The sequence below is a fragment of the Saccostrea echinata genome, unplaced genomic scaffold (assembly GCF_033153115.1).
Source record: "Saccostrea echinata isolate AGI-Se365-2 ecotype Australia unplaced genomic scaffold, CSIRO_AGI_Sech_v1 ptg000001l, whole genome shotgun sequence".
Taxonomy (NCBI): domain Eukaryota; kingdom Metazoa; phylum Mollusca; class Bivalvia; order Ostreida; family Ostreidae; genus Saccostrea; species Saccostrea echinata.
Window position 1 is genome coordinate 48,961,895 of NW_026889750.1, and position 27,670 is coordinate 48,989,564.

Genomic DNA, 27,670 nt, shown 5'->3' on the forward strand with positions numbered 1-27,670 from the left:
CAATGAGGAACTCCACCATCCTTTTAATATCAACTTCAGAAAACTTAGACGACTCTTGATAAATGATTCTTTACAAAGTAATTTTGTAGATGACCAAATACGAGATATGAAAATTTCCGAGTTCCATTTTTATTGGAGACGCATTTCTCTATGATACCAAAGAAGCCTAGTTTTTAATTATTCCTGAGGAATAGTTGTTTGTTTGTATGTTGTTTAACGTCCCTCTCGAGAATTTTTCACTCATATGAAGACACCATCACTAACCGGTGGAGGGCTGCAAATTTTAACCTATACTCGGCACTTGGGCCATTTAGCAGTGAGTGATCTTTTTCGTGCCAACACCTGCTGCGACACGAAACTTCGGTTTATACAGTCTCATTCGAAGGACTGGTCTCCACGTCCCACAGTGGATTCAAACCCATGGCGTAATGATCAATTCCTTACCCCACGACTCTAGAGCAGACGCTCTAACCACTACGCCTCCGGGGCGACAGGAATAGTTGTATAAAGTGTCGAAAAATCTTATGTTTTGATGTTACTGACTTTTGAAAGGTTTTGAGATTTTATATTTTCTAAAAGTTCGGTGGTGTTTTAGAGAATCTACATTAAATTTACACTAAGTTTTGGATTTTTCTGTAGTATGTCTGAAGATTCCTCTTTACAGCAGTTATTTTTTTAGGAGTAAAGATAGGGGTATTGTAGGGCATTTGCTGGACCCAGCAATGTATCTTTGTTTGTAAGGTTTAGAAACCTTGGAATTGAATATTGATGTTTTGAGTTTTTTAAAGGAAACGTGGCATTTGAAAGGCATGTGACAGAATATATATATTTTTAATAATAAAATAGAAACGTAGGAATGGTTTTGAGTTACTGCCATATATGTTGTCTTGATCCCTTCCTGAATGATTAATTCTACGGGAAAACAGAAAAAAATGTACCATAATAATAAAGCTGTACTTCAAAATAAACTGAAACTAAGAGTGTTGTCGAATATCGGTGAAATACTGTAGAATGTATCTAAAAATTGTCTGTCATATAAATACGTAGAGAAAAAAGTCCTTACTAGATTTATTTAATAAAATAATATTAAAAAAACTCTAATGAATGATATCTGACCTGGCCATTGACAAGAGATGAAGACTAATATACTGCTTCATCAATCACATTAGTGGCGTTAGCAAACAAGATAAACTAAATATGGCTGTATGTCGAGCTCTGACTGTAGGCCAATCAATAAAGGAAACAGAATACATGAAATCAAGGTGTAAGAATTCAAACAGTGTTTTCTGTCGTTTTTTTTTCCTTTATTTATCATCGGTTTGTATACAGCGGCATATCGTGAGTGAGGTGACTAACTGGAACGTTGATTAATTTTTCAAGGTCGGATATTTTTCGTCAACAGTGTTCAACTTATTTTTGCAGTGCCAGCTTGATAACAAAATATACTTTTCTAGAGAGGGGCGCGAGGTGAATATCTTTTGTGAGGTATATCAATTTAATTTGATAAACTATATATTTCACACAGACCTTTTTGCACCATGTGGATTACCGTGTCCCTTATTGTTGTGTTGGTCTGTTTGATTTGTGGTCTTTGCAGACGTCGGAAAGGTCTTCCACCAGGTCCGACAAGCTATCCAATTATCGGGAATGTAAGACTATTCAAACCAACCGAAGCCCTGAAAGCTCACAGAAAACTAAGGAAGATTTATGGAGACGTATACTCCTTAATGTTTTTCTACAAACCTATGATAATTGTGCATGGATATCATCACATTAGGGAAATTCTGGCAAAGCATGGAGATGTATTTTCAGAGCGACCAAAACTTTTTCCATCTGTAGCTATTGCAAAAGGAAAAGGTTTGTTTGCAGCACATAATTTTCTTAACTAGGCAATGTTAATGTATCCTTTGTAACAAAACAATTAATATATTCCAACACTGAAAAAGATTAATCAATTGAACATTGAATGTAGTCATCGATTCAATATTTTTCTTCGTAGGATTGCTTTGGTCATCGGGTCCGTTATGGAAGGAACAGAGGACATTTGCACTGACAACGATGTGTAAGTTTGGATTCGGGAAACGTTGTTTGGAAAGCCAGATCATGGAAGAAGTAGACTGTTTAATGGATGAACTAGAAAACTATGGACAAGATGCTTTTGACATTCAAAGCATTCTGAACAACTTTGTGTCTAACGTCATTTTTCATTTTATTATTGGTTAAAGGTTTGATTATAAAGATGCAAAATTTAGAAAATTAATTTGTCTGCTAAATGAGCTATTCGCTACTGCCAACGTTTCTTTAATTACCTTTCTTTTCCCTTGGTTACGCCATTTACAGATGAGTAACACTCGCATTAGAATGAAGAAAATTAGTGCTTTGACTGCATTTGTGACTGAAATGGTTGAAGAGCACAGGCTGAATTTTAATAAGAATTACATCAATGATTACATCGATGCTTACCTTCTGGAGCAAAAGCAAAGAGGAAATGAAATAAACACGACATTCTCAGGTAATCAAAATGCAATTAACGCCCAATCTTCTTTCGACTCTTTTAGGTAACGATATTAAATGTAAACGTATTTTGCATGAAGTATGAAGATAACTTGCAGTAATCATGATCAGAAGTCCAAATAAAACAAAACAAAACAATCACTGGCCACTAACAACATCAGATGTGGAATCAGATGCCATGGAGGAGTATTCTTCCCCTGTTGACCGGCAAGATTCGCTTTGTGTTCTTTGTCATGAACGAAAAAAAAACACGTAGCCAATTCAGTGTCAAAATAATGGTCTAACAATTGGTATGAAAGACGTCAGTCAACATTCGACCTAACTACAAATTGTAATTACATACATGGTTATTATATCGACCATAGATCTTCATGTATTGAAAATGGAGGAAGCTTTAATATAAGGCTGAATGATAACTTTCATATGTCTATACGGGAAAATCGATTTCATTGTGTGCTTCACATATGTTGACTTTCTGTCCTTAGAAATTTTGAATTAAATGGGTAAAGATAATGAAGGAATTCTGCTTTTTTCTGAACTCGAAATGTATTGCAGGTCAGAATTCCTCAAAAATAACATGTAGACTATATCCTTTCGAAGTCAAGGCACTTCTAGAGCTGCAAGAAATTCATATAGCCAAGAGTGTTTCCCTGAAAGACAACCGCAACGTAACAAACGGGAAATAAAAAAAAATCTATCATTAAGTTGAATACTGACTGATTTACTTCATACTAATTGTAAGGCCATTATTTAAATATTGAATTGTCTATGGAATTTTTCGTTTGCCCGATCATGACAATGTGCACACGGCGGGTGTGATCTGTCGACAGGGGGTGCTTACTCCTCCATGACACCTGTTCCCACCTCCGTGTTTGCTCTGCTCCCGATTTTTTATTGTTTTAATAGACTTTTTAGCTTGGTTACTGTTCGTTACCTCCATATTTCTTTGAATAGATAAAATTTGTTTAGCGAAGCTTAGTGTAATACATGAAAGATCGATATTTTAACGTAGATAAACACACTTGTTATCATGATGTTTTTGTGGAATATGTAACATTGTTTTCCTAAATATTTCCTTAAAAATTTGGTTCTTGAGAAGATTTTTAAATGACCATACCCTAATTGTTAAGCCATGATTTATATACTGAATCGTCTACGGAATTTTCCATATTTCCCGATCATGACAAGGAACACTTGACGGTTGGGACCGGTCGGCAGAGGATGCTTACTCTTCCATGGCACCTGATCCCACCTCTGATGCTTTAGAGGTCCCTGTTTACTCTGCTTTTGAATTGTATTGTTTGAATAGCTTAAATACTGTTCGTTATCTCCATATTTCACATACGGTGCCGTCCAAAGGATATAGGAGATTTGTCTTTAGTGCAGACATTGTCGTTTTCTAAGAAAGAGTTTTGAAGATTGAGATAATAATCTTTGTTTGCTTAAGCGTCTTGAAATGAAATTCTTTAAATATTAAGAAATACTAGTATACTTTATTCAGAGAGATAAATCTACATTCTGAGTTTCACTTTTGATAGATGAACAACTTGTCGTCAGTGTACGAGACTTCTTTGGTGCTGGCACTGAAACTACTTCTACAACTCTTAGATGGGCGTTTCTCTACTTGATTCATTATCCACATTGGCTAAAAAAGCTGCAGAAAGACATTGATGAAGTGATCGGTCAAGGTCAGCCTAAGATGGAACACAGAGAAAAACTGCCCAAGGTAGAGGCGTTCATTTTGGAAATTCAGCGATTAGCAGATATAGTTCCCATGAATTTGCCACATGCATCCAATGAAGATTTCATGTACGATGGACATCTTTTTCCTAAAGGAGTCGTATTTTGCGTTTTAGATTCTGTTATGTCGGATCCTGAAAATTTTCCTGAACCTTCGAAGTTTAAACCAGAGAGGTTTTTAGATGATAAAGGACTTTGTCAAGGAGAACAGAAAAGTAAGCTGATTCCATTTTCAATAGGTATATACAGAAAAATTTGATAATTGGGTACGGCAAGAGGTCAATATACAAACACATTTTATAAGTCAGTTATCTTGATTAAAACTTAACTGATCTATTTTGATATTACTATAACATATAACTATGTAACTTATAACATATAACATATATACTATAATATATAAGAAATATTTCCTCAGAAATTTGCAAAACATATAAGTAAATATGTCTTTAATTTACTGTTTCAGGACGCAGAGTTTGTCTAGGAGAATCGCTTGCCAGAATGGAGCTTTTCTTATTCTTCACCAGATTTCTACTGAAGTTTGAGATAAAACCAGAGAATCCCGATTGTTTGCCTTCTCTGGGGGGAATCTTAGGGATAACACACATGCCAAAAGCATTTAAAATGAGACTCATAAAACGTTAGATGTTTATAAGTTTGAAAGAAAACCTCTTACATTTATAGACAGGAACCAGCCTTCTTGTTTATATTTATGATGATATAACATAAGTTTGAAAGAAAACCTCTTACTTTTAAATGAGGTGTCAGCATTCTTGTTTACATTCTTAATGATCTATCCTTTAAAAGCAGAACTGATTTTGAGATCAACAATACATAGTCAGATTAATTGACAAAACGTTGTTCCATCAAGCCCTTGCTATAGAAATACTTATAAAGTTTTACGGAAAAACAGAAAAGAAATTTTAGCATTCAAAACTTATGTTTAACATACATTCTTTAACATACATGGCTGTTGCATTTCAATTTAATTAGCCTCCGAGAAAAAAAAATTAATAGAAATATTTACGATATATACGTTGGTAACAAAACTTCATAAAAATATCCTGATGTTTTAGTTTTTTCTGTCCATATCAGAAGAGGTTGACATTCGTTACTCCCTTCTACAAAAAAATAACATGTATGAAAGATCTAGGTTAATTAAAAATCCATCTTTTGCATATCATAGACCCTATTGCAAATGTATCTAATTCTTAGTGGACGTGAGAAGACCTTATCGACGGTTTCGCCATCAATGATCTTTTTAGGGCATATTTGTGATGTAATCCATGCCATCAAATTGAAAAAAAAAATCCTTAAACAAACATTTCATATTAGTTAATAAAATATTTATAATTTATATGATTTTTTATTATACAATGTGCAATATTGCAAACTTCGTCAAACCTGAATCAACGGAAGTGATGAGAAAACAATTTATTACTCATTTCCTCCAAACCAATATGCATACAATAAATGTACACGAGATAAAGTTTTGTTTTTGTACGAATTCTTAACCAGAAACATACAAGACAATATTGTTTCGAATTTTATTTTTACATTTTACACGAAATATCTTAAAAAAAAAATAAAAAAAAATGAGTATTTCAGTAAAATTGTGTTTTAAAGGGCCATAACTCTCAAAAAGAAACCTGCTCATTATATAAATTAAAATAAATAGATACCTTAGGACTAAGATGGAATACTTTGGATACGATTTTTCATCTGAAGGTATCTGACCAAGTAGCAGTCGAGTTGAACGGATCAGCCAGATGGAAACTCCAACGAACCTTACAGAATAAAGCAGATTCACTGTAATGTTAAACTACCTTGGGCAATTTAGTCCCGAGTTAGCCTCATTGATCAGGCCAGGGACAGATCTGCTGAAATCCCGAAGTGCCTGGTAATGGGACCAAACTCAACTAAGCAATTACTCACTCGTGATCCAGTATGGACATGTATGATCCACAAAAGCCGATTTTTTTTCACAGCAGACGCTAGCAGTTTTGGCTTAGGGGAAGCACTTTTTCATCTTCTTATCAGATGCTTGTTTAACTGATTTTAATGAGAGAATCTGACTTTATAATTTTAAAAAGAATGAACGCAGACAGAAACATTCTATCATGTGTCTTTTAATTAAACCTCCATTATTGTACAAAATTGTATCTTCAATACAAAATGCATGTTAATAGGCACACATCAGAAGAGATCAAAATTCTCAGAGCATAATTTTTCTTTATACATATCAAATCAGAAGCTAGACAACGTAACACATGAAAAGATTCTTGGACTATATTGAGATAATTCTTTACAGTATAATGTACATATCGACCATGTGTGTAAATCCCTGTCACATAAAATTTCTACCCTCCGTAGAATTAAAAAGTATTTTCCCACTCAAACACGCAAGTTGTTTTATGATGCATATATCATCTATTGATTACTGCCTTACAATTTGGGGCAAAACATCCCGATCAAATCTTGACAGAGTTCATAAGCTTCAAATACATGCTGCAAGGTATATTTTAGATGCTCCCCCTGATGCACCCTCACGACTTCTTTTTGATGAACTTGATTGGCTAACTGTCTATGAACAACTTACTGTAAATAAATATGTATTACTATATAAATCCCTCTTTAATTCTTGTCCTACTTGTTTAAATGGCATGTTTCAATTTCAAAGTGATAACCAATACAATCTTCTATCGGAATACAAGGTTGACTTGTGTGTGCCAATTCATAAATGTTAACTTTTTGAAAATTCCTTCCAGTACTCTGGTGCCATGTTATGGAATGATTTACCTGTACAGTCATATAAAAATGTCACCAACTCTTAATGCTTTCAAGTAACAAGTAAAACATTATGTAAAACAAAGTCAGAAAAATTTGTGATTCATATTTGTCTTTGTATATTTATGTATATATTTATTATACATATGTATATTTGTATGTGTATAACTATGTTAACTTTATAATGTTTATTGACAGAAGACCCTGGGGAAGAAAAGTGCTTGCACTAATCAGGTTACCTTCTTTAAATAAAGTATCATTGTCCCCCGCTTTAACTGAAAGTGGGGGATATTAATTTAGGTCTGTCTGTCCGTCCGTCCGTCTGTATTTCTGTCTGTCTGTAACTCTTTCGTTTCCGCGCGATATCTCAAGAACCCTTTGAGCTTTCGCAATGAAAATTTGCATAGCATCTCCCTATGGACTAAAGAAGAACCCTATTAATTTTGAGGTCAAAAGGTCAAAGGTCAAGGTCATAAATTTATAAATTCTGTCTGTTTTAACACTTTCGTTTCCGCGCGATATCTCGCGAATTCTTTAAGCTTTTGTAATGAAATTTTATATAACAACTTCCTGTGGCCTAAGGAAGACCTCTATTGATTTTGAGGTCAAAGGGTCAAAGTTCAAGGTCGTAAACTCACAAATTCCATCTGTGTGTAACACTTTCGTTTCCGGGCGATATCTCAAAAAGCTTTTGAGCTTTTGCAAAGAAATTTTATACCATAACTCCCTATGGCATCTCTCGCCCCTCTCAAAGTGTCCCACCCCGGTTTTTTTTATTTATTGTATATTTAAAAGTCGATTGGTACTATTTTTAGCACAGGGGCATATGGAGAGTTATTACGTATAATACAGGTTGTCGGCCGACTTTATATTCTAATTACATCTATTAAAACTGTTTAGTAAAGGCTAAATTAGACAATAAGTAATGTGTAAAATTTTGACAATATCGAACGTGAATATAAACATTATATGTGACCTAATGTTTGCATTTAATCAGACTTAACTCAATATGAGTCATATTATGGAAATGAGTAGATCAACTTCTTGTTACATAGTCAAAGAAGCATAACTCTTACGACATTATCATTACTGACTTTTGTGTGTGACCTAATGTTTGCCTTTAATTTGCTGTATAATCAAGTGCCTCCGTGGTCTAGTGGTATGTTGCTCGCTTCGCAAGCGAGAGGCCCGGGTTCAATCCCAACTGGATTTACTAAATTATACTATTCAACATGTGAAATGAAAAAGTTATGATGTCTGGCGTGTACAAACTCATAAAATCATTATTACAGTGTGATAAATATTCTGTATATTAAAAAGAATTTTCTATACACATATTAAAGAATAAGCAATCAAATCTTTCTATCCATATTGGCATTTTTTTAGTTTGCTTCAATATACATGTATACATTTAATAATTCTACAAATACAGGGGGGCAGTGTGACCCCCCCCCCCCCCGAACTGCGCATGCTCTTCTTTTTTCCCTAAGCAGGGGACACAAAAATTTTAAATTAGCCACAGGTACTTGTGGACAGGACCCCCCCCCCCCCCCCCCGATATTCAACCCCGAGGCTTGTTGGACATTTTTTACACAAATTATATTTATTGCACTTATTTATCACGTGTACCATAGGAATAAATCGTGAAAACCCCGAAATAATCTTCCACACAAAAAATACCCCACTATACATTATGAAAGAGAAAGGTATGCCACTCCGGTTTGTTAACGTTGTACCCCCACTGGTCTTTCTGGGTTTAAAAACAGGTATTTATTTTATTTTAACCTAAAATATCGGTTCACACTGTCTCTACATATATTTCTGTCTTAGTTCATGCTGTCGGATTAGTTCATGCTGTCGGATTGACTCTGCTCCTCGTAAGAATCCCACAATTTCTCCTTAAACAGCATTGAAGTCGGTGCCTTGAAAAATCCTTAGGTAAACGCAACGGAAGTACATAGACAATATATTACCTATTATGATAACGCCCGAGAGAGTTTTGGCCTGACGTAATAATCTCTCTCGGGTATCAGATGGATGTTGAAATTTCGCATTAAGCGATTGAGGGGCGATATGAAAACCATCTATCCTTCTGTTTTCCACAGTGCAGAAGTGAAACAAAAATTAGATAGATTATACGATCAGTATGTACTGGTCCCAGCTGACGAAACGATACTAACATTATTGTCTTTGTTTGTAAGGCTCATTATTTGAATTGTATTCTAGAGGAACTAGGATTTAATTCTGCAAATGGTAATCCAGCTTTTACTCATAGATCCCTTTCTAAGGAAGAAATTTTTCGAAAACATATGTCAGTTTAAATATTTGTAATATTCCCAGCAATCAAAATGAATTTGAATTACAGTACCTATACTGCATTCCAATACGTACGACTTTTCAACACTTCGTACAACCAGTTAAAGTCCAGGCTTTTTAACATCATAGACAGCTGCTTTTTCAATACAAATGGAACTCGTAAATATCATAACCTTGTCATTGGTCATTTGCAAAAATTATTTTGTTAAAAACATTCTGATTGTACACACAAGTACTCTGAAGTTGATATTAAAAAAATGCTGGAGTTTCTGACTGACAATATCTGTGTAGTTTTTGGAGAGCAGGTCTGCCAACATTCTGTAGGAATTTTCATGGTATTTATTGTGTCTAGTTCACATTGGAAATCCTACGGATTTTTCCTTTTACCCGATCATGACAATGAGCACAAGGCGGGTGTGACAGGTCGAAAGGGGATGCTTACTCCTCCATCGCACGCGAGCCCGCTTCTGATGGTTTTTGAGGTCCATGCATGTTTGCTCTTCTCCGGATTTGTATTGTTTAAATGGATATGGGCTGGAATACTGTTCGTTATCTCCTATTTCATTAAACTCTACACAAATGTTTTCAAGGTCGGATATTGCGTAGGAAAGATGTAAACTTATCTCATATATGAAGTATCATATTTCAGATCGTCGGCTGTGATTATGGCAGTCGCTTTGTACGACAATTCTGTGTAAAACAAAATTCATCGTAATTTCTTTTTTTTTTAAACAAAATTATATTTCCATTTATCTTAATGTTACTCATATTCTTTAAATTGTATATTAAAAATGTCAGCGCATAAAAGCAATCTCCGTGTCTTATAACAAATTGCTTTTCAAAACCATTATTTATCTTTGCATTACATTTGCAATCAGAACACATTTTAGTGCTGACATATGATTTTAGAGTAAGTTGATCTAACCCTACCTTCTGGATTTTTAAACTTCACAAAAATCCTTACAAACCTTACAGATATATTGCCGGGTCCAGCAAATGCTCTGAAAAGCCTATATACTTATTCCTTACAAAATATTAACTGCATTGAAGGAAACTTCTATATAGAAAGAATAAAACACTTGCTGTGGCCTTCAACTCGACATTCAGATGTATCGACTACGTGCTCTCGACTAACAATAGTTACTTCCATTTATATATCGACTCGATATATCCGAATTTGAAATAAAACACATCACAGATTCTTCACAATTAATTCATTTATTATAGCTAATATGCAGCATCAGAGATGTCATGAGAATTATTATTAAACCCAGAAATGTAGAAAAAGACTCAATAATCTGTTTTCATATAAAAACCATGGCTTTTCAGTCTCTGATGATCTATTGCTTACGGACCGAAATTCCGAAATCTTAACTGTATCTAAAATATCTAAATGACATGACTATAATGCCCCTTGAAAAACAAGCATTTATGAATAATATGGTTAATACTTTGCAAAATGCTCTTGATTACCTTTAAAAGATTAAGTATTCTATGACAATTGCTTTATCCGGAAGGAATAACACAACTGGATTCTCTTTAAAGAGTACAGGTATAGGAAGTCATATTAAGATATACTGACAAAATAAAGGAAAATAGTGTTATAGCACAAAAGTGCATCCATACATTTAGAGTTCAATGAATGTAGGACACCATTTACAACATTCGGCATTATGTGGGTGTTTCTGGCCATCGTAATTGTTTTGATCTGTTTCATATGGAGTCTAACTGGACGACCAAAGGGTCTCCCCCCTGGTCCTACATGTTACCCAGTCATCGGGAATGTCGGAAGCTTCAAACCATCAGAAGCTTTGAAAGCTCATAGAAGACTGAGGAAGATTCATGGAGACATCTATACCATAATGATCTTCCATAAACCCATCATATTTGTACATGGATTCAACGACATACGAGAATTACTGTTTAAGCATGGGGATGTCATCTCTGATCGACCAAGATCCCTTTCCGTTGATATTACAGAAGGAAATGGTAAAGTTATAGCACTTTAAAAATAGCTAACATTCTGAAGGATCTATGGAAAGATTTTGTCATATAAAGTACTACTAAGAGCCGGAATGCTCGGAACGATGATGAACCTTTATTGCATTGTCCGAATCGTAAGTAATATTTTGTAATGTGAGCAAAGCTGGTGCTACATTCATAAAATTCATATGACTTAACATTTGATTTTATTTGGTGAAGTCACTTATTTTGATTTAACATATTATTTAGTTAAAGCATAACTGTGGACGATATCACATACTAAATTATCATTCTCTGTTTAATCAACATTTTTAATTTCTTATTTTTAGGTGTGATGTGGTCATCAGATCCGATATGGAAAGAAACAAGGTCATTTGCATTGACGACATTGCGTAAATTTGGGTTCGGGAGGCGTTGTCTGGAAAATCAAATCATGGAAGAAGTAGACTGTTTGATGGAGAAATTAGAAAAACATGAAAACGAGGCTTTTGATATTCAAAGGGTACTGAATGCATCCGTGGCTAACGTTATTTGTTCGCTATTGTTCGGTAAAAGATTTGATTATGACAATACAAGATTCAAGCGTTTAATTGATCTGGTGTCAAGATCATTCAGTAGCGTCACTCTGTCTTCACCAGTATTTATTTTTCCATCTTTACGGCACACTAGAATCTTTAACATTGACATATATTTGGAAAATGTAAATGCTATGAGAGCATTTCTATATGAAATGATAGAAGAGCACAGAAAAAATTTTGACGAGGACCACATCAATGATTTCATCGATGCTTTCCTTCTGGAACAAAAGCAAAGATCAAACGAAATCAACACTACATTCACAGGTAATTGATCGTTTTTTATTATGCTATTACAACGTTTTGAAATATATTCTCTATCAATAAAGGTATTTCACTCTACAGTCTTTGAAAACTATTTGACCAGAACCTCTCACATAAAAATTATTCATTAGAATTGAAATATAAATAAATTTATAGCATATTTATATTTAAAAAAAAAGGCAATTTATACAACAACAAATAAAAAATGACGCTCACAAATTCAAGTGGACAAAATTTATGAATGACTTTTTATTGTAGTGGAGGGACATATAGGAGAAAATTCTCAAAATGTACACATATGTTTTATTCGATGTATAGAAAATTTGGTCCTTCATCTTTTAACTCGTAGAAATTTTATATCATTAAACGTTTGGAATATTCATTTAAGGTTCTAAATGATATTTTGTACATATTTTATAATTATTGTTATGATTACAGCTGGTAAAATATGAAAAAGGTTAAAGTAATTAATTTTATCTTTGTTCAGAAATATGTGCATCCCACTACTCCTGTTTACAGAGTTCTGACCGTCATGAAATCGTTGAATATTTTTATAATGAACAGGTCATTTGATTAAATAACAATGCAAGAAAGAGTGCTGTATATATGAAATTCAAATAAAAAAAATACTGGATTTTGTTAGGCAAAATATGCTAAAATTCTCATTATAACTTCCAAAATAATATAATAGATAAATATCAAGAATATGTATATGGCAGAATGGTCACACATTTTGTAGTTAGTTTACAGTGTGAAGCAGGAGGTGTGATTTGAAAGTTTTTGTTATGAGGAGGCAATTAGGGGTCTTATTGTGGTTGATGGGTTGATGAATTGTGCCAAGTATAAATTATCAAGTGATTAATGAGTTTTAGTAATAAAGGTTACGAAGTGGTACAATCTTATACGTGAGAAGAAGAAAACATTTGTTGTGGCCTTCAACTCCAATTTTAGATATTTCGGCGGCGTATTGTCAATTAACAATAGTTACTTCAATTCATATGTCGATTCGATATATCCCAATGAGTTTGAAATAAAAGATACCACAGAGTCTGACACATATGTTTCATATTTGGATATTTAACTAATTTCAGGAGTGACAAACCTATTCCTGTCCTCTGATTGGATAGTGCTGTGGAGATAACCTATTTTATATTACATTGTATATGCCATTTAAATTAATTTGAGATTATTTATTGCTTTAGTTTCTTTCTTTTTTTCTTTTTATTTAAAATAAATTTTTTATTTTTATTTTTATTTTTTTTTAGGAAAGGACACAAAGAAAGACAAATTACAAAACAAATTTTCTTTGTTTTTCTTCAATACTACTTGGTAGTCAATAGACATTTTGACATATGTGCATGTTCTTAATGAAATATAAAATACTTTTCTGGAAGGCATTTTTTATTTTGAAATGTCATGCTATTATACTTCTTCTTTTACAGATAAACATCTGAACCAAATTTTAAGGGACTTCTTTGCAGCAGGAACTGAAACGTCTTCCACAACATTACGATGGGCGTTTCTATTTTTACTACACAATCCACATTGGCAGAAAAAACTTCAAAAAGAAATTGATGACGTCATAGGTCAGGGACAACCCAAGATGGAACACAGGGATCTATTGCCATTGGTAGATGCATTCATTCTGGAAACACAGCGACTTGGAAATACTACTCCCATTACTGCTCCACATGCCCCCAAGGAAGACATCACGTACAAAGGGTATCTATTTCCCAAAGGTACCACATTACTGTTTCTTTTGGATTCAGTATTGATGGATCCAGAAATATTTCCCGAGCCTTCAAAGTTTAAACCAGAGCGGTTTTTGGATGAAAACGGGAGATGTCGCGGAGAGCTAAAAGACAAGTTAATCCCCTTTTCAGTAGGTAAGAATATGATTTTTTTTTTTATTTTGTTGAAAACATCTAGAAAAAAATATGAAAAAAGTATTTATCATTGACAATAGTCAAATTAGTCTAAATTTGAAGTAAATAGACACGTGGAATTAAGGCATTTGATTATACAGTTTGTTATTCAGAAATCACTCTAAATTTTTTTTAATGCTCCGACAGGACCGAGGATGTGTCTAGGAGAATCACTTGCCAAAATGGAGCTTTTCCTATTCTTCACCAGATTTCTACAGAAGTTTGAGATAAAACCAGAGGATCCGGAATGTTTGCCTTCTCTCGAGGGAAAACTTGGTTTAACTTACACGCCACAATCCTTTAACCAGAGACTTGTAAAACGTTAAAATTCAATAGTCTGTGAACTTTACCGCTACTTCTGTGTCACAGAATTGTTGCCGGGTTCACAAAGTAACAATGTTAATGTTTCACTCTTTTATATAGATGTAACCAATATTCAACAGTCTGAAATAAACATAGACATTATTTAACACACACACACACACACCCTCACACACACACACACACACACACAAAATACACAAAGAGAGATAACTCTTCCTGTTTCTTAATACAAGCTATTCAATAAATATATCTTGCATAAATGTTATTTTTCACTTTACTATAATATTGAGATTATTCCTACAAAACTAAAATTTACTTTATATGATTTACTTTCTTTGTATATCATAATTCTTATAAACTTCAGTGAAGTAAAATACGACAGCAGTAATTCAAATGTAAATCACTACTATTAATGGAATAGAAATGTTTCATGTTATGATTCACATAACAATGGAATGTAAATACATAATATATAGACTCACATTACACCTACAACATATACATCACATATCATACCCAATATATGGTATCAATATTTTTATACCACTGCTTCTTTTACAGATGAAAATAATCATTTGAAATATTAAATTTTAAAACATAGTCTTTCAAAGATGGTTTTAGCATGAATGCCCTTATAAGATTCCATACTTTTCGTATCATTTATCAACAGGGAAAATTAAAGTAAAAGTCGTGGATTACTGCTGCACGTGAGTTTAAATTCCTATGCATGTTCAAAAGATGTCACCTCCACGAAACCAAGCTATGAAATTTTCTGTTTTTGAACAAATAATAATATAACTTATAAGGGAAATATTCACATCCGTTTGAAGAATACTCCTGATGTCGTACGATTAAATCTCATCTTACTCCCGTCTGCAGCACTGAAGGATCGAAATTTTTTGTCAGCGAGCTTGGTTTAATAAAGTTTAAACACATCACGTCGTATTTTTCTTTTATTTAATAAACGGATTTGGGGCATTATTTTAAAATTATGACGAAAATTCCTGTATAGAGTAATGTTTTATTACTGAAAAGAGGAATAATCCCGTTTTATAGTAATACTTCCCCGAAAATGGAACTGTGCCCAACCTGTTCAAGATAAAAATAACATGACAAAATTTCAGCCAACCAAAGCAAGAAATCAGTGATCCATGAATAACTGATCAGAACTAGTATGGAAATCCATTTCTGATATAATATTTAAATAGAATGTGAATAAATTTATGGAAAGCTGTTACTGTAATAGATTAATGTTTAAATTGATTTGAATTTATGTCATAATCTGATTGAAATAAATCAACTCACACACTACTACAGAATGACTAAAATATTTATCAAGAAATAGAAAAAAATTATCAAATCACCACTTTTTTACGAGAGTCCATTAGTACCAATCTGTATATTTATAAAGGAAAAGCTATATACAAAAGCAAACTTCTTATATAAAGAATATGCGACATTTTTCACACAAATTGTTAGGCCATTATTTACAACAGAAATTTCTACAGATTTTTCCGTTTACCTGATCATGTCAAGGAGTACACAGCGGGTGTGACCGGTTGACAGTGGATGCTTTCTCCTCCATGGCACCTGATCCCGCCTCTGATGTTTTTGGAGGTCCGTATTTGCTTTGCTCCGCATTTGTTTTGTTTGAATGGACTATGAGCTTGGATACTGTTCGTTATCTCTATATTTCATTAAACAAAATCTTAGAATATATAAAGGAAAAAATCTGATTTCATATATAATTCATAAGAAATTCTAGTTTTAATTCAAATATTATTTTACGGTTGTTTATTTATGACTTCTTGAACGTCATGGCTGTATCATATGGACTGAAAAGGTGGTGTAGTGGGCTTCTTGACTTTTCGTCGTTGATGTTTACGTATTTTAGAAAACAACTTTTTAATGATTTGTTTTTGAATAAATATAAGATAACTATCAATTGTAAACGAAAGTTGTGTCTTTTGAACATACACAAGCCTTCTTTTACGAGGTTTTATTCAGTATATCATGTTTCATACACTTTGATCGCACAGGTGACCAATGACAAGATCACTTATCTCTCAATGCTATACTTACTATACATTGGATACATTCGGTTTATCTAAACATGAGGGATGACCGGAATAATGCCTTGTAAAAGGGACTGTTGGAATTGAACTCCTATCTTTGATTTATCAAATAAATTAAAACAATTTGCGAGAATCCGAAATGTATTATTCCATAGGTCTGTCTACAAAGGTATATTGAAAATATATATCATGACAAATTGAATGTTGATTTAAATGACGTATTTCTAATTTCTAAGTCGGATATGGTTTGAAAACATCATTGATCGTATTTTTAGCCTTTATAATACTTACGTGTTAAATAAGGAAATATGATCGTTTGATTGTTTGCCTTTACCAATTTGTAATGTTACTCTCAGCATTAGCAACACGCTTAATAATGATTAACATAAGTAACTTAATCATATTCATCTTTAATTACTGATATATATGTTGCTATTTGTATATGACTGCTGTCTTAAATTTTGTTTCTATCTTTTGGATCTCTTGTCCTCTCTATTGTTTATCTGTTTGTTCTTTTATTTATGTTTGATGTTGTTCTCATATGCCCTTCATAGGCCAAAATTGGAAATAAAGATTTTACTTACTTAAGGGTAACGTTAAATGACTGTAATTCATGCGCCTACGATTCACACAACATGTCCATTGTGCGAATAAATATAAGCCAAATAACCGTCCACCGATACAGAGGAGTGGTTTGACAATGATTTTCTCTCGGTCTGTAAAATTTCTCTGTAGAAGGTTGCAAAAACGAAAAGTGCTCCGATATCTTTTGAATTATGAGTTACTGTATCCGATGTTGTTTTTTTCTTCATATGTTTGATACAGAGTCTAACTGGAGGACTGAAGTGTACCACACTTCTTTGCTTGTGGCACTGAAATTACTTCCACAACGCTGTACTTGAATCATTATCCATGTTGACAGAAAAGGCTCCAAAAAGACTTTTATGAAGTAATAGGCCAAAATTTATTCTCGTATGAAAACATGGAACAGCTATCAATGGTAGACGCATTTACTCTGGAAATTCAACTCTTGGCAAACATAGTGTACGAAGAATATCTTTTTCCCCAAAGGAGTCCTGTTTTGCGTTTTAGATTCTGTAAGGTCGGATCCAGAAGTTTTCCCTTAGCCTTCAAAATTTAAGAAGGCTGGGTTATCAACAAATAACCCAGGAGACCCACCTAAAATATAATATTTCTAGCCATAAACTATTATTCATTAAAGGAAAACTTATATTAATAGCAATTAGATATATTATATTTAAAACAATTTCCTTTATATGTATACAGAGTTCTTCTTTTAAAGAAGATTGAAATAGTCTAAAAATGACCATGAACACTCAAACTTCTGTACAAGAGAGGTTTATAGACAATAATGACCGTTGTTAAGGAGAGAAAAAATACGCAGTTTTTGCTTTCAAAAGGAATGGAGTGTAAATATCAAAAGAATATTTGACAATTATGTACGACAAGAAAACGGATCGAGAAATTCATTTAACAAGTCAATTATTTAATCAAAAAATAAGAAATAAAAAGATTTGGTGTAAAACAGGAGTAAACTTTGTTACACTGGATTTGTCCCATTCTGTTTATTAATGTAGAATCTGATCACGTCAGCTTGTGTAGAACTCTACAGAACAGATCTAAACACTCGCTGACTGTTCTCTCAAATATTGAAACCCTTACTATTGACATTTCTTCTAAAAACAGAGGTTTTAGGGTTTCCGATCCTCAGGTTCTGAAAATCAGCAGAAGAGTTCTCAAAAATGTCTCTGAATTCAATAGGCAAAGAGTATCGTACCAAGGTATTTCTTCAAAATTTATCATTATAGTTAATCATAATTATAAAGGGAAAATAATCATATCTGGAACATTGAGATGCATAAAATGAAAATTGTTGCACGAAAAGATTTTGATTCATTTTGAGACTTTTAAATTAAATAATAAATCTATGAGTTATCATTCCTGGCTGAGGAGCGGATATCCTCCAGATATTAGTCGAGTCTAGCATAGATTGACTACTCCTAAACATTAACAAGCCAGACATTAGCGGTTTGAATATCTTTCAATAGGTCTGTGACATACTGTTCATAGTTCATTGTCTCATTTAGATCTGGACCCGGGAAAATCAAATTTACTGACCCGTTTCTTTCAAGCATGAACATATTTCATGTAAATCCAGTATTCTAATCCGAAATTATTGTATAATCCAGTACTTCTAATCCCAAATTATCATACAGCACTTGTCTGTTGTGGAAGGTACTAAGCACACTGTGTTTGAGATCTGATTGCAAAAAATCTCACAGCATCCTTGAAGGTTCTATTAAAACTCCTTACCTGTTTGGTTGCAGGAGGTCTAGAATCTGTGGTTCTTGTCTTGTAAATATGTAACATATCACAAGTTGTTGGAACAAGTTACTCTCAAAGTTAGTACCTCTGTGAAAATTTGGTAAGGAAAACAAAAACAACCCAAGACCTGTTTCCTGTATCTTTCCTCTTTCCTTTGCTGATTGATTATTGAAGAAAGTAAAAAGTGAATGTTTCTGAAGATCTATTGAAAATTATCTCAACATATAGCTAAAAATGTCCTTAATTTTCATCTACAGGACGCAACATGTGTTTAATAAAATCGCCTTCTAAAATGGATCTTTTCCTATTCTTCACCAGATTTCTACAGATGTTGAAGATAAAACCAGAGAATCCCGAATTGTTGTTTTCTCTAGAAGGAACCCTGGGAATAGCTAACATTCCGCAAGCCTTTAAAATGAGACTTTTAAGACTTAAAATTTCTAAACAAAATTTATTATTGAATTGCATTTTTCTCATCTTATGTTTGTTTATTTTATTTGGGCATAGGATACACCCTGATCATGAGTTGGCTTATGGAATTTGGGAATAGACTAGGAAGTGTCATTTATAAGAAAAGCAACCATGGTGCTACAGCTCTCACTTCCTTTTCGACTCCTGAGGTTGATAAATATATAGAGGATATCTAGATTTTGTGATTTGATATTTGCTTTATACAACAAGTTGAAATGGTTATATTCGCGAGGCTTGCCGAGCAAATATATATACACCATTTCAAAGCGTTGGATAAAGCAAATATTAAATCACACTATTATAGATGTTCTTTTATCTCATAGGATTTCATTTTAACAAAACTTTGACATACCCCTGTGAAACTATGTTGATTGATTTCTGTTTTTAATATTAATAACCATTGTTAAGATTATCTAATTCTTAACAACTGGCCAACTGACAACTATGACAAATCAGATGACTTCACTTTTCCATCGTCACCTCTCCTTATTTATGTAGTTGCATTCCGTTATCACCAGCATATGGTGTTTATGTCTCACACCATCGATAAACAAGAACAGGCTAATGACAGAAAAGTTTATGTTACAGGAATTTAAACATCCTCGTTTAAAGTTAGCATTTCAATTTTATTGTCGTTAGTTGGACCACCTTGTTGGCAGATATAACGTTACATTGTGTCGTATTTTGACTGACGCATTTGATACCAATTGTTAGGCCTTTGTTTTTAAACTTAATTTGAATACGGAATGATCCGTTTACCTGATCAATACATAAGGCTCACGGCGTGTGAGACCGGACAACAGGGGATGCCTACTCATCCTAGGCACCTTATCCCAGCTCTGGAGTTTCCAGGGGTCCGTGTTTCATGCCCTCTTCACAGTTTGTATTTATAGATTTATTTTAGATAGATCACTGTTCGTTATCTTCACCTTTGTTCATTCATGAAATAATAGAAGAGCCTAGAATAAACTTTGATGAAGGAAACATCAATGATTTCATCGATGTTCTCCTTCTTGAATAAAAACAAAGATCAAAGGAAATCAACACTACATTCAAAGGTTCGTGTATTTTGCCCTGTTCACAGATTTGTATTGTTGTAGAGTTTTTTGAGATCGATCACTATTACTTATATCTTCATATTTTTTCATATCACAAAGAAATTAGTTCCTTTGACCAATAACCTAACTCTTAAAACAAACTCAAAATCAAGGATGAAAGGTTTGTAATTCGAAAAAAAAAAATACTTACTTGTCTTATGTTTCCAAACTAAATAAATGTTTTTGAGGACAAATCTCTACCACTATCTGGAGAGATAAGTGACATTGTTTATCTCCTTGTCCCTAAAAATGATAATTTTTTCACAAAAGATCTAGATCAATAACATATTATTGATACAATAGTAACGTAATTAATTCTCTATAATGGATAGTGCTAAATTACTACGTGTCACCTTCATTCATGTTTAGTATACTATAATCCAATTTCATTTATAAATCTGTTGATCACTAAAGAACACAAATTAACTTCCATCTTTGTACCAAATTGTTTCAATTGTTTTTTTAGTTTTATCTTATTATTTATAAACATTATTTTTATTCGCCTGCCGAAAACACCGGGAGGGGGGATTACGTGTCTGTCCGACCGTTTGTCCCTCTGTCTGTCAGTCTTTGGTTTTCCGCATTGTTTCTTAATGCTTGCAGATGGGTGTGTTTGAATTGTATTGTTGATTCAAATAATTTATTTCTCTTTTAGATTTACATATAAACTTTGTCAAATTAGTCTTCTTTTTGATTGCAAATTACAATTTGTTTTCGTTGGTGTTGTTGTAATAATAAAACTGTTATTTCTGTGGTTATTTATGTTTTTGTCCGAGCTGCATGGGACTTATTTCAATTCATAAGTATTGTAGTCACTTAGTGAAAGTTCAATGTTATAAGTTCAAGACCTAAAGGCACTATATATAAGCTTTATTTAAAAATTACGTTTTTATGCCCATGAAATCAAAGATTTGGGGGACATATATATTTGTGTCCGTGCGTCTGTCTGTTTCTTTCTCCGCAAAAACATTTATTTTGAACAGTTGGTACTAAGGCTGTCATATTTTACATGTGTATTTATTGTGACACTCTTTGAGTGCTAAAAATTTTCATTTCATGATCCTGACCTTGGAGTTACTTATAAAAACTTTAACCTATTGCCGATAACTTCTGAACAGTTGGTGCTATGGCTTTCACTGTGTATTTCTTGTAACAAGACCTTTCCTTGGGTATCAACATCTTTGACCCTTTAACCTTGACCTTAGAGATTGACTAGTTACTTAAAAAACTGTTATCTTGTCAGAAACGTTTGTGCTACAGCTTTCATTTTTCACATATGCATTCCTTGTGACAAGACCGTTCACAGTAGCTCAGTCGGTAGAGCGCTCGCTTCGTTATCGGGAGGTCATGAGTTCGAATCTCGGCCGCGACTGACCTAAGTAGATAAAAAATGGGTAGCAATGAAATATATGGAGATAACGAACAGTATTCAAGCTCAAAAGTCCATTAATCAATACAAAATAGGAGCAGAGCAAACACGGACCTCCAAACATCAGAGGTGGGATTAGGTGCCATGGAGGAGTGAGCATCCCCTGCCGACCGGTCACACCCGCCGTGTGCTCCTTGTCATGATCGGGAAATAACGGAAAAATCCGTCGACAATTCAGTGTGTAAATAATGGCCTAACAATTAGTGTTAAAAACGTCAGTCAGTATTTGATACAATGATAAATTGTATTTGCTGACAAGGTCATTGTATCGACCATAGAACTTACGAAACGATGACTTTAGACGAGACAGCTGATATTCTTGTTTCGTCAACTTATTTGTCAATAATTTACCTCGTTTTAGAAATTGTACATACGTAGAGTATGCTCTTGCGTATCGAATCAACTGAGAGATATATACCCCGTATGCAGGTGATGAAGGTATATTGCTGCATAAGTAAGGGAAGTTGACGATTGAAAAGTTAAAGTCATCACGTTTATCATAAAGCTTGGTTGTTAGATTACCATTAACGTCTTTTTCAAGTAAAATATCCAAATATGAAACAGATGCGTCAGACTCTGTGGTATCTTTTATCTCAAGTTCACCAGGATATATCGTACCGACATAAGAATGGAAATAGCCATTGTTAATTGACAATACGTCGTCGATATATCTAAATGTCGAGTTGAAGGCCACAGCAAGTGTTTTCTTCTTTTCACGTACAAGATTTTGGACAAATTCTGCTTCATATGAATACCAAAAAAGGTCTGCTAATAACGGGGCGCAATTGGTACCCATGGAAATTCCAATAGATTGTTGGAAGACTTGGTCTCCAAAAACCACATAGATATTGTCAATCAGAAACTGATCCTTCGCCAAGCTCTCGGCACTTTGAAGTGAAAGTTGCGGGTCCTTCGGATGAGACCTTAAAAACCGAGGCCCCGTGTCACGGCAGGCGTTGGCACGATAAAGATCCCTCACTGCTCAATGGCCCTGAGTGCCGTGTAAATTTGAAGCCCTTCACCGGTGACGTCTCTATATGAGTGAAAAATTCTCGAATGGGACGTAAAACAACATACAATCAATCAATCAATCCTTATGATAAGACCTTTCTTTGGATGCCAAAAAAATTATCCTATTGACGTATTTTTGTAAAACTTTAACCTTGCCAATTACTTTTGAAACGCTAGTGCTTTCTTTTTTCAAATATATATATATATATATATATATATATATATATATATATATATATATATATATATATATATATATATATATATATATATATATATATATATATATATATATATATATATATATATATATATATATATATATATATATATATATATATATATATATATATATATATATATATATATATATATATATATATATATATATATATATATATATATATATGGCTTTGATCTTGAAGTTTGTTAATCATGTAAACAATCTTCGATATTAGTATTGTTTTTAAGAATGAAACATAAAGATAACAAACAATATTCAAGCTCGTAGTCCATTTAAACAATACAAATCGGGAGCAGAGCAAACTTGGACCTCCATCAACATAAGAGGCGTTATCAGGTGCCATGGAGGAGTAAGCATCCCCTGTCGACCCGTCACACCCTCCGTGTACTCCTTGTCATGATCGGGTAAACGGAAAAATTCGTTTCAATTCTAGCGTGTATATTAATATTCAAACAACAAGTATGGAAAACGTCATTCAGCATTTGACGATCAGACATGAAAAAAATGTTTCTTGCAGCATCCATTACGTTTATTTTTACATTCACAACCGTTGCAAAACTATACTATAGCAAAATCCAGAAATGTGGAAAGAGCTTTAATATTCTGCTTTCTTTTAATCCCATTTTGCAGCTGTAAGCCAGGTATCGAAATTCCGAAACCTCACTGCATACCTTAATGACATGGCCATTCATATGCAAAATGAATTCGCTTTCTTCCTGTAAAAACGAGAGAGAGGTTTCTGTAACAGCTTTTATCGAAACAAATCCTTTAGGTCCTGCAAAGCCCTCAAGCCTTTAAATCAAAGTTTCAAAACCATGCATATTTAAATGAAAATGTTTAAAACTTTGCAAAATGATTTGGCTACTTTTATATTTTAAAAAAATTTAAGAACTCATAAAATTTCTGGCAGATGGAAGGGATAACAATGCTAAACAATTTTCCTTTTTCAATGAGAGCATATATGAAATATAAAAATAACGAACTGTAAAATTAGAGATTAGAATTTAAAAAATAAAATAAGGAACATAGAGTTTTGGCACGGAATTGCAACCATACAGTAAAGTTCAATGAATGTAGGCCGTCATCTACGACACTTTGCATTATGTGGGTGACTTTGGCCATTATTGTTATTTTAGTGTGTTTGATATGGAGTCTAACTGGACGACCAAAGGGACTCCCGCCTGGTCCTACATGTTACCCAATCATTGGGAATGTCAGAATCTTCAAACCTTCAAAAGCTATCAAAGCTCACAGAAGACTAAGGAAAATTTATGGAGACATTTATACCATAATGATCTTCCATAAACCCATCATATTTGTTCATGGATTCAATAACATACAACATTTACTGGTTAAGCATGGCGATGTATTCTCTGAGCGACCAAGATCACTTGCTACGGATATTGCAAAAGGAAATGGTAAAACATTATATTAATCTTACAATCAGGGTGATAAATAAAATTCATGCTCATTGGTATGCTCAGGACAATAAGGAACCTTTATTGTAAATTAAAAACTGCACACAGAGCCTATGATGATAACGGAGAAGTGAGAGTAACTCGATCCGAAGAGCCGTACTATTAAGAAAAAGAGATTCTGAGTTGACTTAAATTTCCATAGAAACCATTCAACATCATGTTAAGGTCTGTCAATCGATATTGGCAGTTCTTTTCATCAACTATAATTTTTTTTCAGTGAGTTATGGTAAATTTAATTTTGTTTTCTTGTTAAGCATGATCTTTCTAAATCTAAAATGATATACAATAATTCCAAGAAAGTGTTGAATTTGTACACTGTATAATTAATTAATTTGACTTACGTGGTAATTTTGTTACAATTTTATGCAGGAAAAATATGAATGTCCCATCAAAATTTGTAAAACGTTTGTTTGTCCCTAAAGAATGCAAGAGTTCATGTCCCATCATATCTTGCACCGATCTCACCCTGTGATGAATATTGCTTTATCCTTTTGATATCAGTTATTTTGATTATAAAAAAAAATCTATTAAAGCATCACTAATAGAGGGTTCCCATATTATCTGATTATTCTGATTTTAATCAATATTCTTTATAATTTATTTCTACTTGTTTAGGTGTGATATGGTCATCAGGTCCGTTATGGAAGGAAATGAGAACTTTTTCACTGATGACATTGCGCAAGTTTGGATTCGGGAGACGTTGCTTGGAAAGCCAAATCATGGAAGAAGTAGACTGTTTGATGGAGAAATTGGAAAAATATGAAAACGAGGCTTTTGATATTCAAAGTTTATTAAATGCATCTGTGTCAAACGTTATTTGTTCGCTTTTATTTGGTAAAAGATTTGATTATGGTGATACAAGATTCAAGCGTTTAATTGACCTATTGTCCAAGTCCTTCCGCAGTATTTCTTCATCGTCGCCAGTCTTTATTTTTCCCTCTTTACGCCATATTAGAATATTTGACATCGACTTAGTTAAAAAAAATGTTAATGCTATGAGAGCATTTGTCAATGAAATGATAGAGGAGCACAGAAGAAATTTTGACGAGGACCACATCAATGATTTCATCGATGTTTACCTTCTGGAACAAAAACAAAGAGGAAATGAAATCAACACTATATTCACAGGTAATTTGCCACATATAAACTTACCTGTTCAAAAATATCGTGGGTATTTGTTGGAAAAAAAACTTTTCTTTTTAAATTGTGTTTAACGACATGTTCAGACCATATTTTAATTGATAAAACCTGCACGACGATTCTATGGAGCTATGAAAAGAATCTAATTTATACTGTATGTAATTTTTCAAAAAAATATGTGATACTAAATATATAAAAATTGCTGTAATTTCCATTTTAGAGTAGACTTCACGAAAGGTTATTAGTATGTGAAATCATTTTTTAGCAATACTAGACCAAAAAATGCAGTCTGAAGTCTGACCCATTTGGTCAAAGTACAATACCGCTATCTTTATTTTCTTATTTAACCAAAAACATCCTTATTATGGAAAGCATCATTTATTATAAAATGTGTTTTACTTCTATTTTTACAGATGAAAATCTGAACAAGACTTTAAGGGACTTCTTTTCTGCAGGAACTGAAACTACTTCTACGACATTGAGATGGGCATTTCTGTTTTTACTTCATAATCCAAATTGGAAGAAAAGACTTCAAAAAGAAATTAATGACATCATAGGTCAGAGACAACCCAAGATGGAACACAGGGATCTATTGCCATTGGTAGATGCATTTTTACAGGAAACTCAACGTCTATCAAATATTTCTCCCCTAAATGCCCCACATGCAGGAAAGGAAGACACGACGTACAAAGGATTTCTCTTTCCAAAAGGTACAACAGTATTTTTTCTTTTGGATTCTGTATTGATGGATCCAGAAATATTTCCTGAACCTGCAGTGTTTAAACCGGAGCGATTTCTAGACGAAAGCGGGAGTTGTTCTGGAGAGCTAAAAGACAAGCTTGTCCCCTTTTCGTTAGGTATGAATATGAAATAAATGTTTTCAGTGTTAATAAAGTGTCGAAGAAAACAATGAACAAGAAATTATCACGGACATTGCCTAGTTTGATCTAAATTTTAATTGTATAAAACTAGGATATTTGTTTTTATTGTATATTGTATAGAAATTATTCTTGAATTGATGAAATGTCTTCTTTTTGCTCCAACAGGACCAAGGGTGTGTCTTGGAGAGGCACTCGCTAAAATGGAGCTCTTCCTTTTTTTCACCCGATTTCTACAGAAGTTTGAGATAGAGCCAGAGAATTCCGAATGTTTGCCTTCTCTGGAAGGAAACCTTGGGATAACTAACACGCCTCGCGATTTTAGGATGAGACTTGTTAAACGTTAACCTTCAGTAATCTGTGAACTTTATTGATACCTCTGTGCCACACATTGACTGATATATCGGGTTGTTATCATGCAGGAAATACAAAAAAAAATTATTTTTATATAGTTAATTGATTTTACATTTTTATAAATATTCTATTATTTGATATAATTTTTTTCCCCCGGTGATTTATAATCATGGATACGTTCTTCTGACGGATGTTTACTTTGGACTGGAAAGGGATCCTCAGTGGGTTCCCTTACCCCGTTCTTGATGATTATACATTGTAAAAGAATAACTTTTCGGGGAATTTTTTTTCAAATAAGCAATTTGGAACTATTAATTTTAGACCAAAGATGTGTACTTTTGAACATACACATACTATACACTATAATTTATATACCATTGTTTTATATAATGTACTGTTTTATACACTAAAATGTTTTAAATTCTATTTAGATGGATTGGCGCATATAGTATAATACTTTAAAATAAATTTATATACAATATACTTTACAACTATATATGTACTCTCTTTACAATTAATGACTTCTTCACTTGATACTATTAATTAAATTTTACATACAAAAGTTTCTATATTTCATTGGGCGTGGTCTTAATTAAGCTTGAATACTTTCTAAAATAGAAAATTAACAAAACATATTCTCCCTTAAACAGACAGAAATATTATACCAAATTGATATGTAACCAAAAGTTCCTTTTCAGTCACAATATATTCAATATGAC

The 27,670-nt window shown here is 33.2% G+C and overlaps 1 protein-coding gene and 1 pseudogene across 1 annotated transcript; both read left to right on the plus strand.

The window, feature by feature from the left end:
- Nucleotides 1-1,538: 1,538 nt before the first annotated feature.
- LOC133198153 (uncharacterized) lies at nucleotides 1,539-14,693 on the plus strand (annotated as a pseudogene).
- Nucleotides 14,694-24,203: 9,510 nt separating this feature from the next.
- On the plus strand, nucleotides 24,204-27,013 carry LOC133193758 (cytochrome P450 2B4-like). Its single transcript, XM_061329693.1, has 4 exons — nucleotides 24,204-24,519; nucleotides 25,195-25,707; nucleotides 26,133-26,576; nucleotides 26,766-27,013. Exons 1-4 carry the CDS (start codon nucleotides 24,204-24,206, stop codon nucleotides 26,942-26,944), a joined length of 1,452 nt encoding a protein of 483 aa, XP_061185677.1. The 3' UTR covers nucleotides 26,945-27,013.
- Nucleotides 27,014-27,670: the final 657 nt, after the last annotated feature.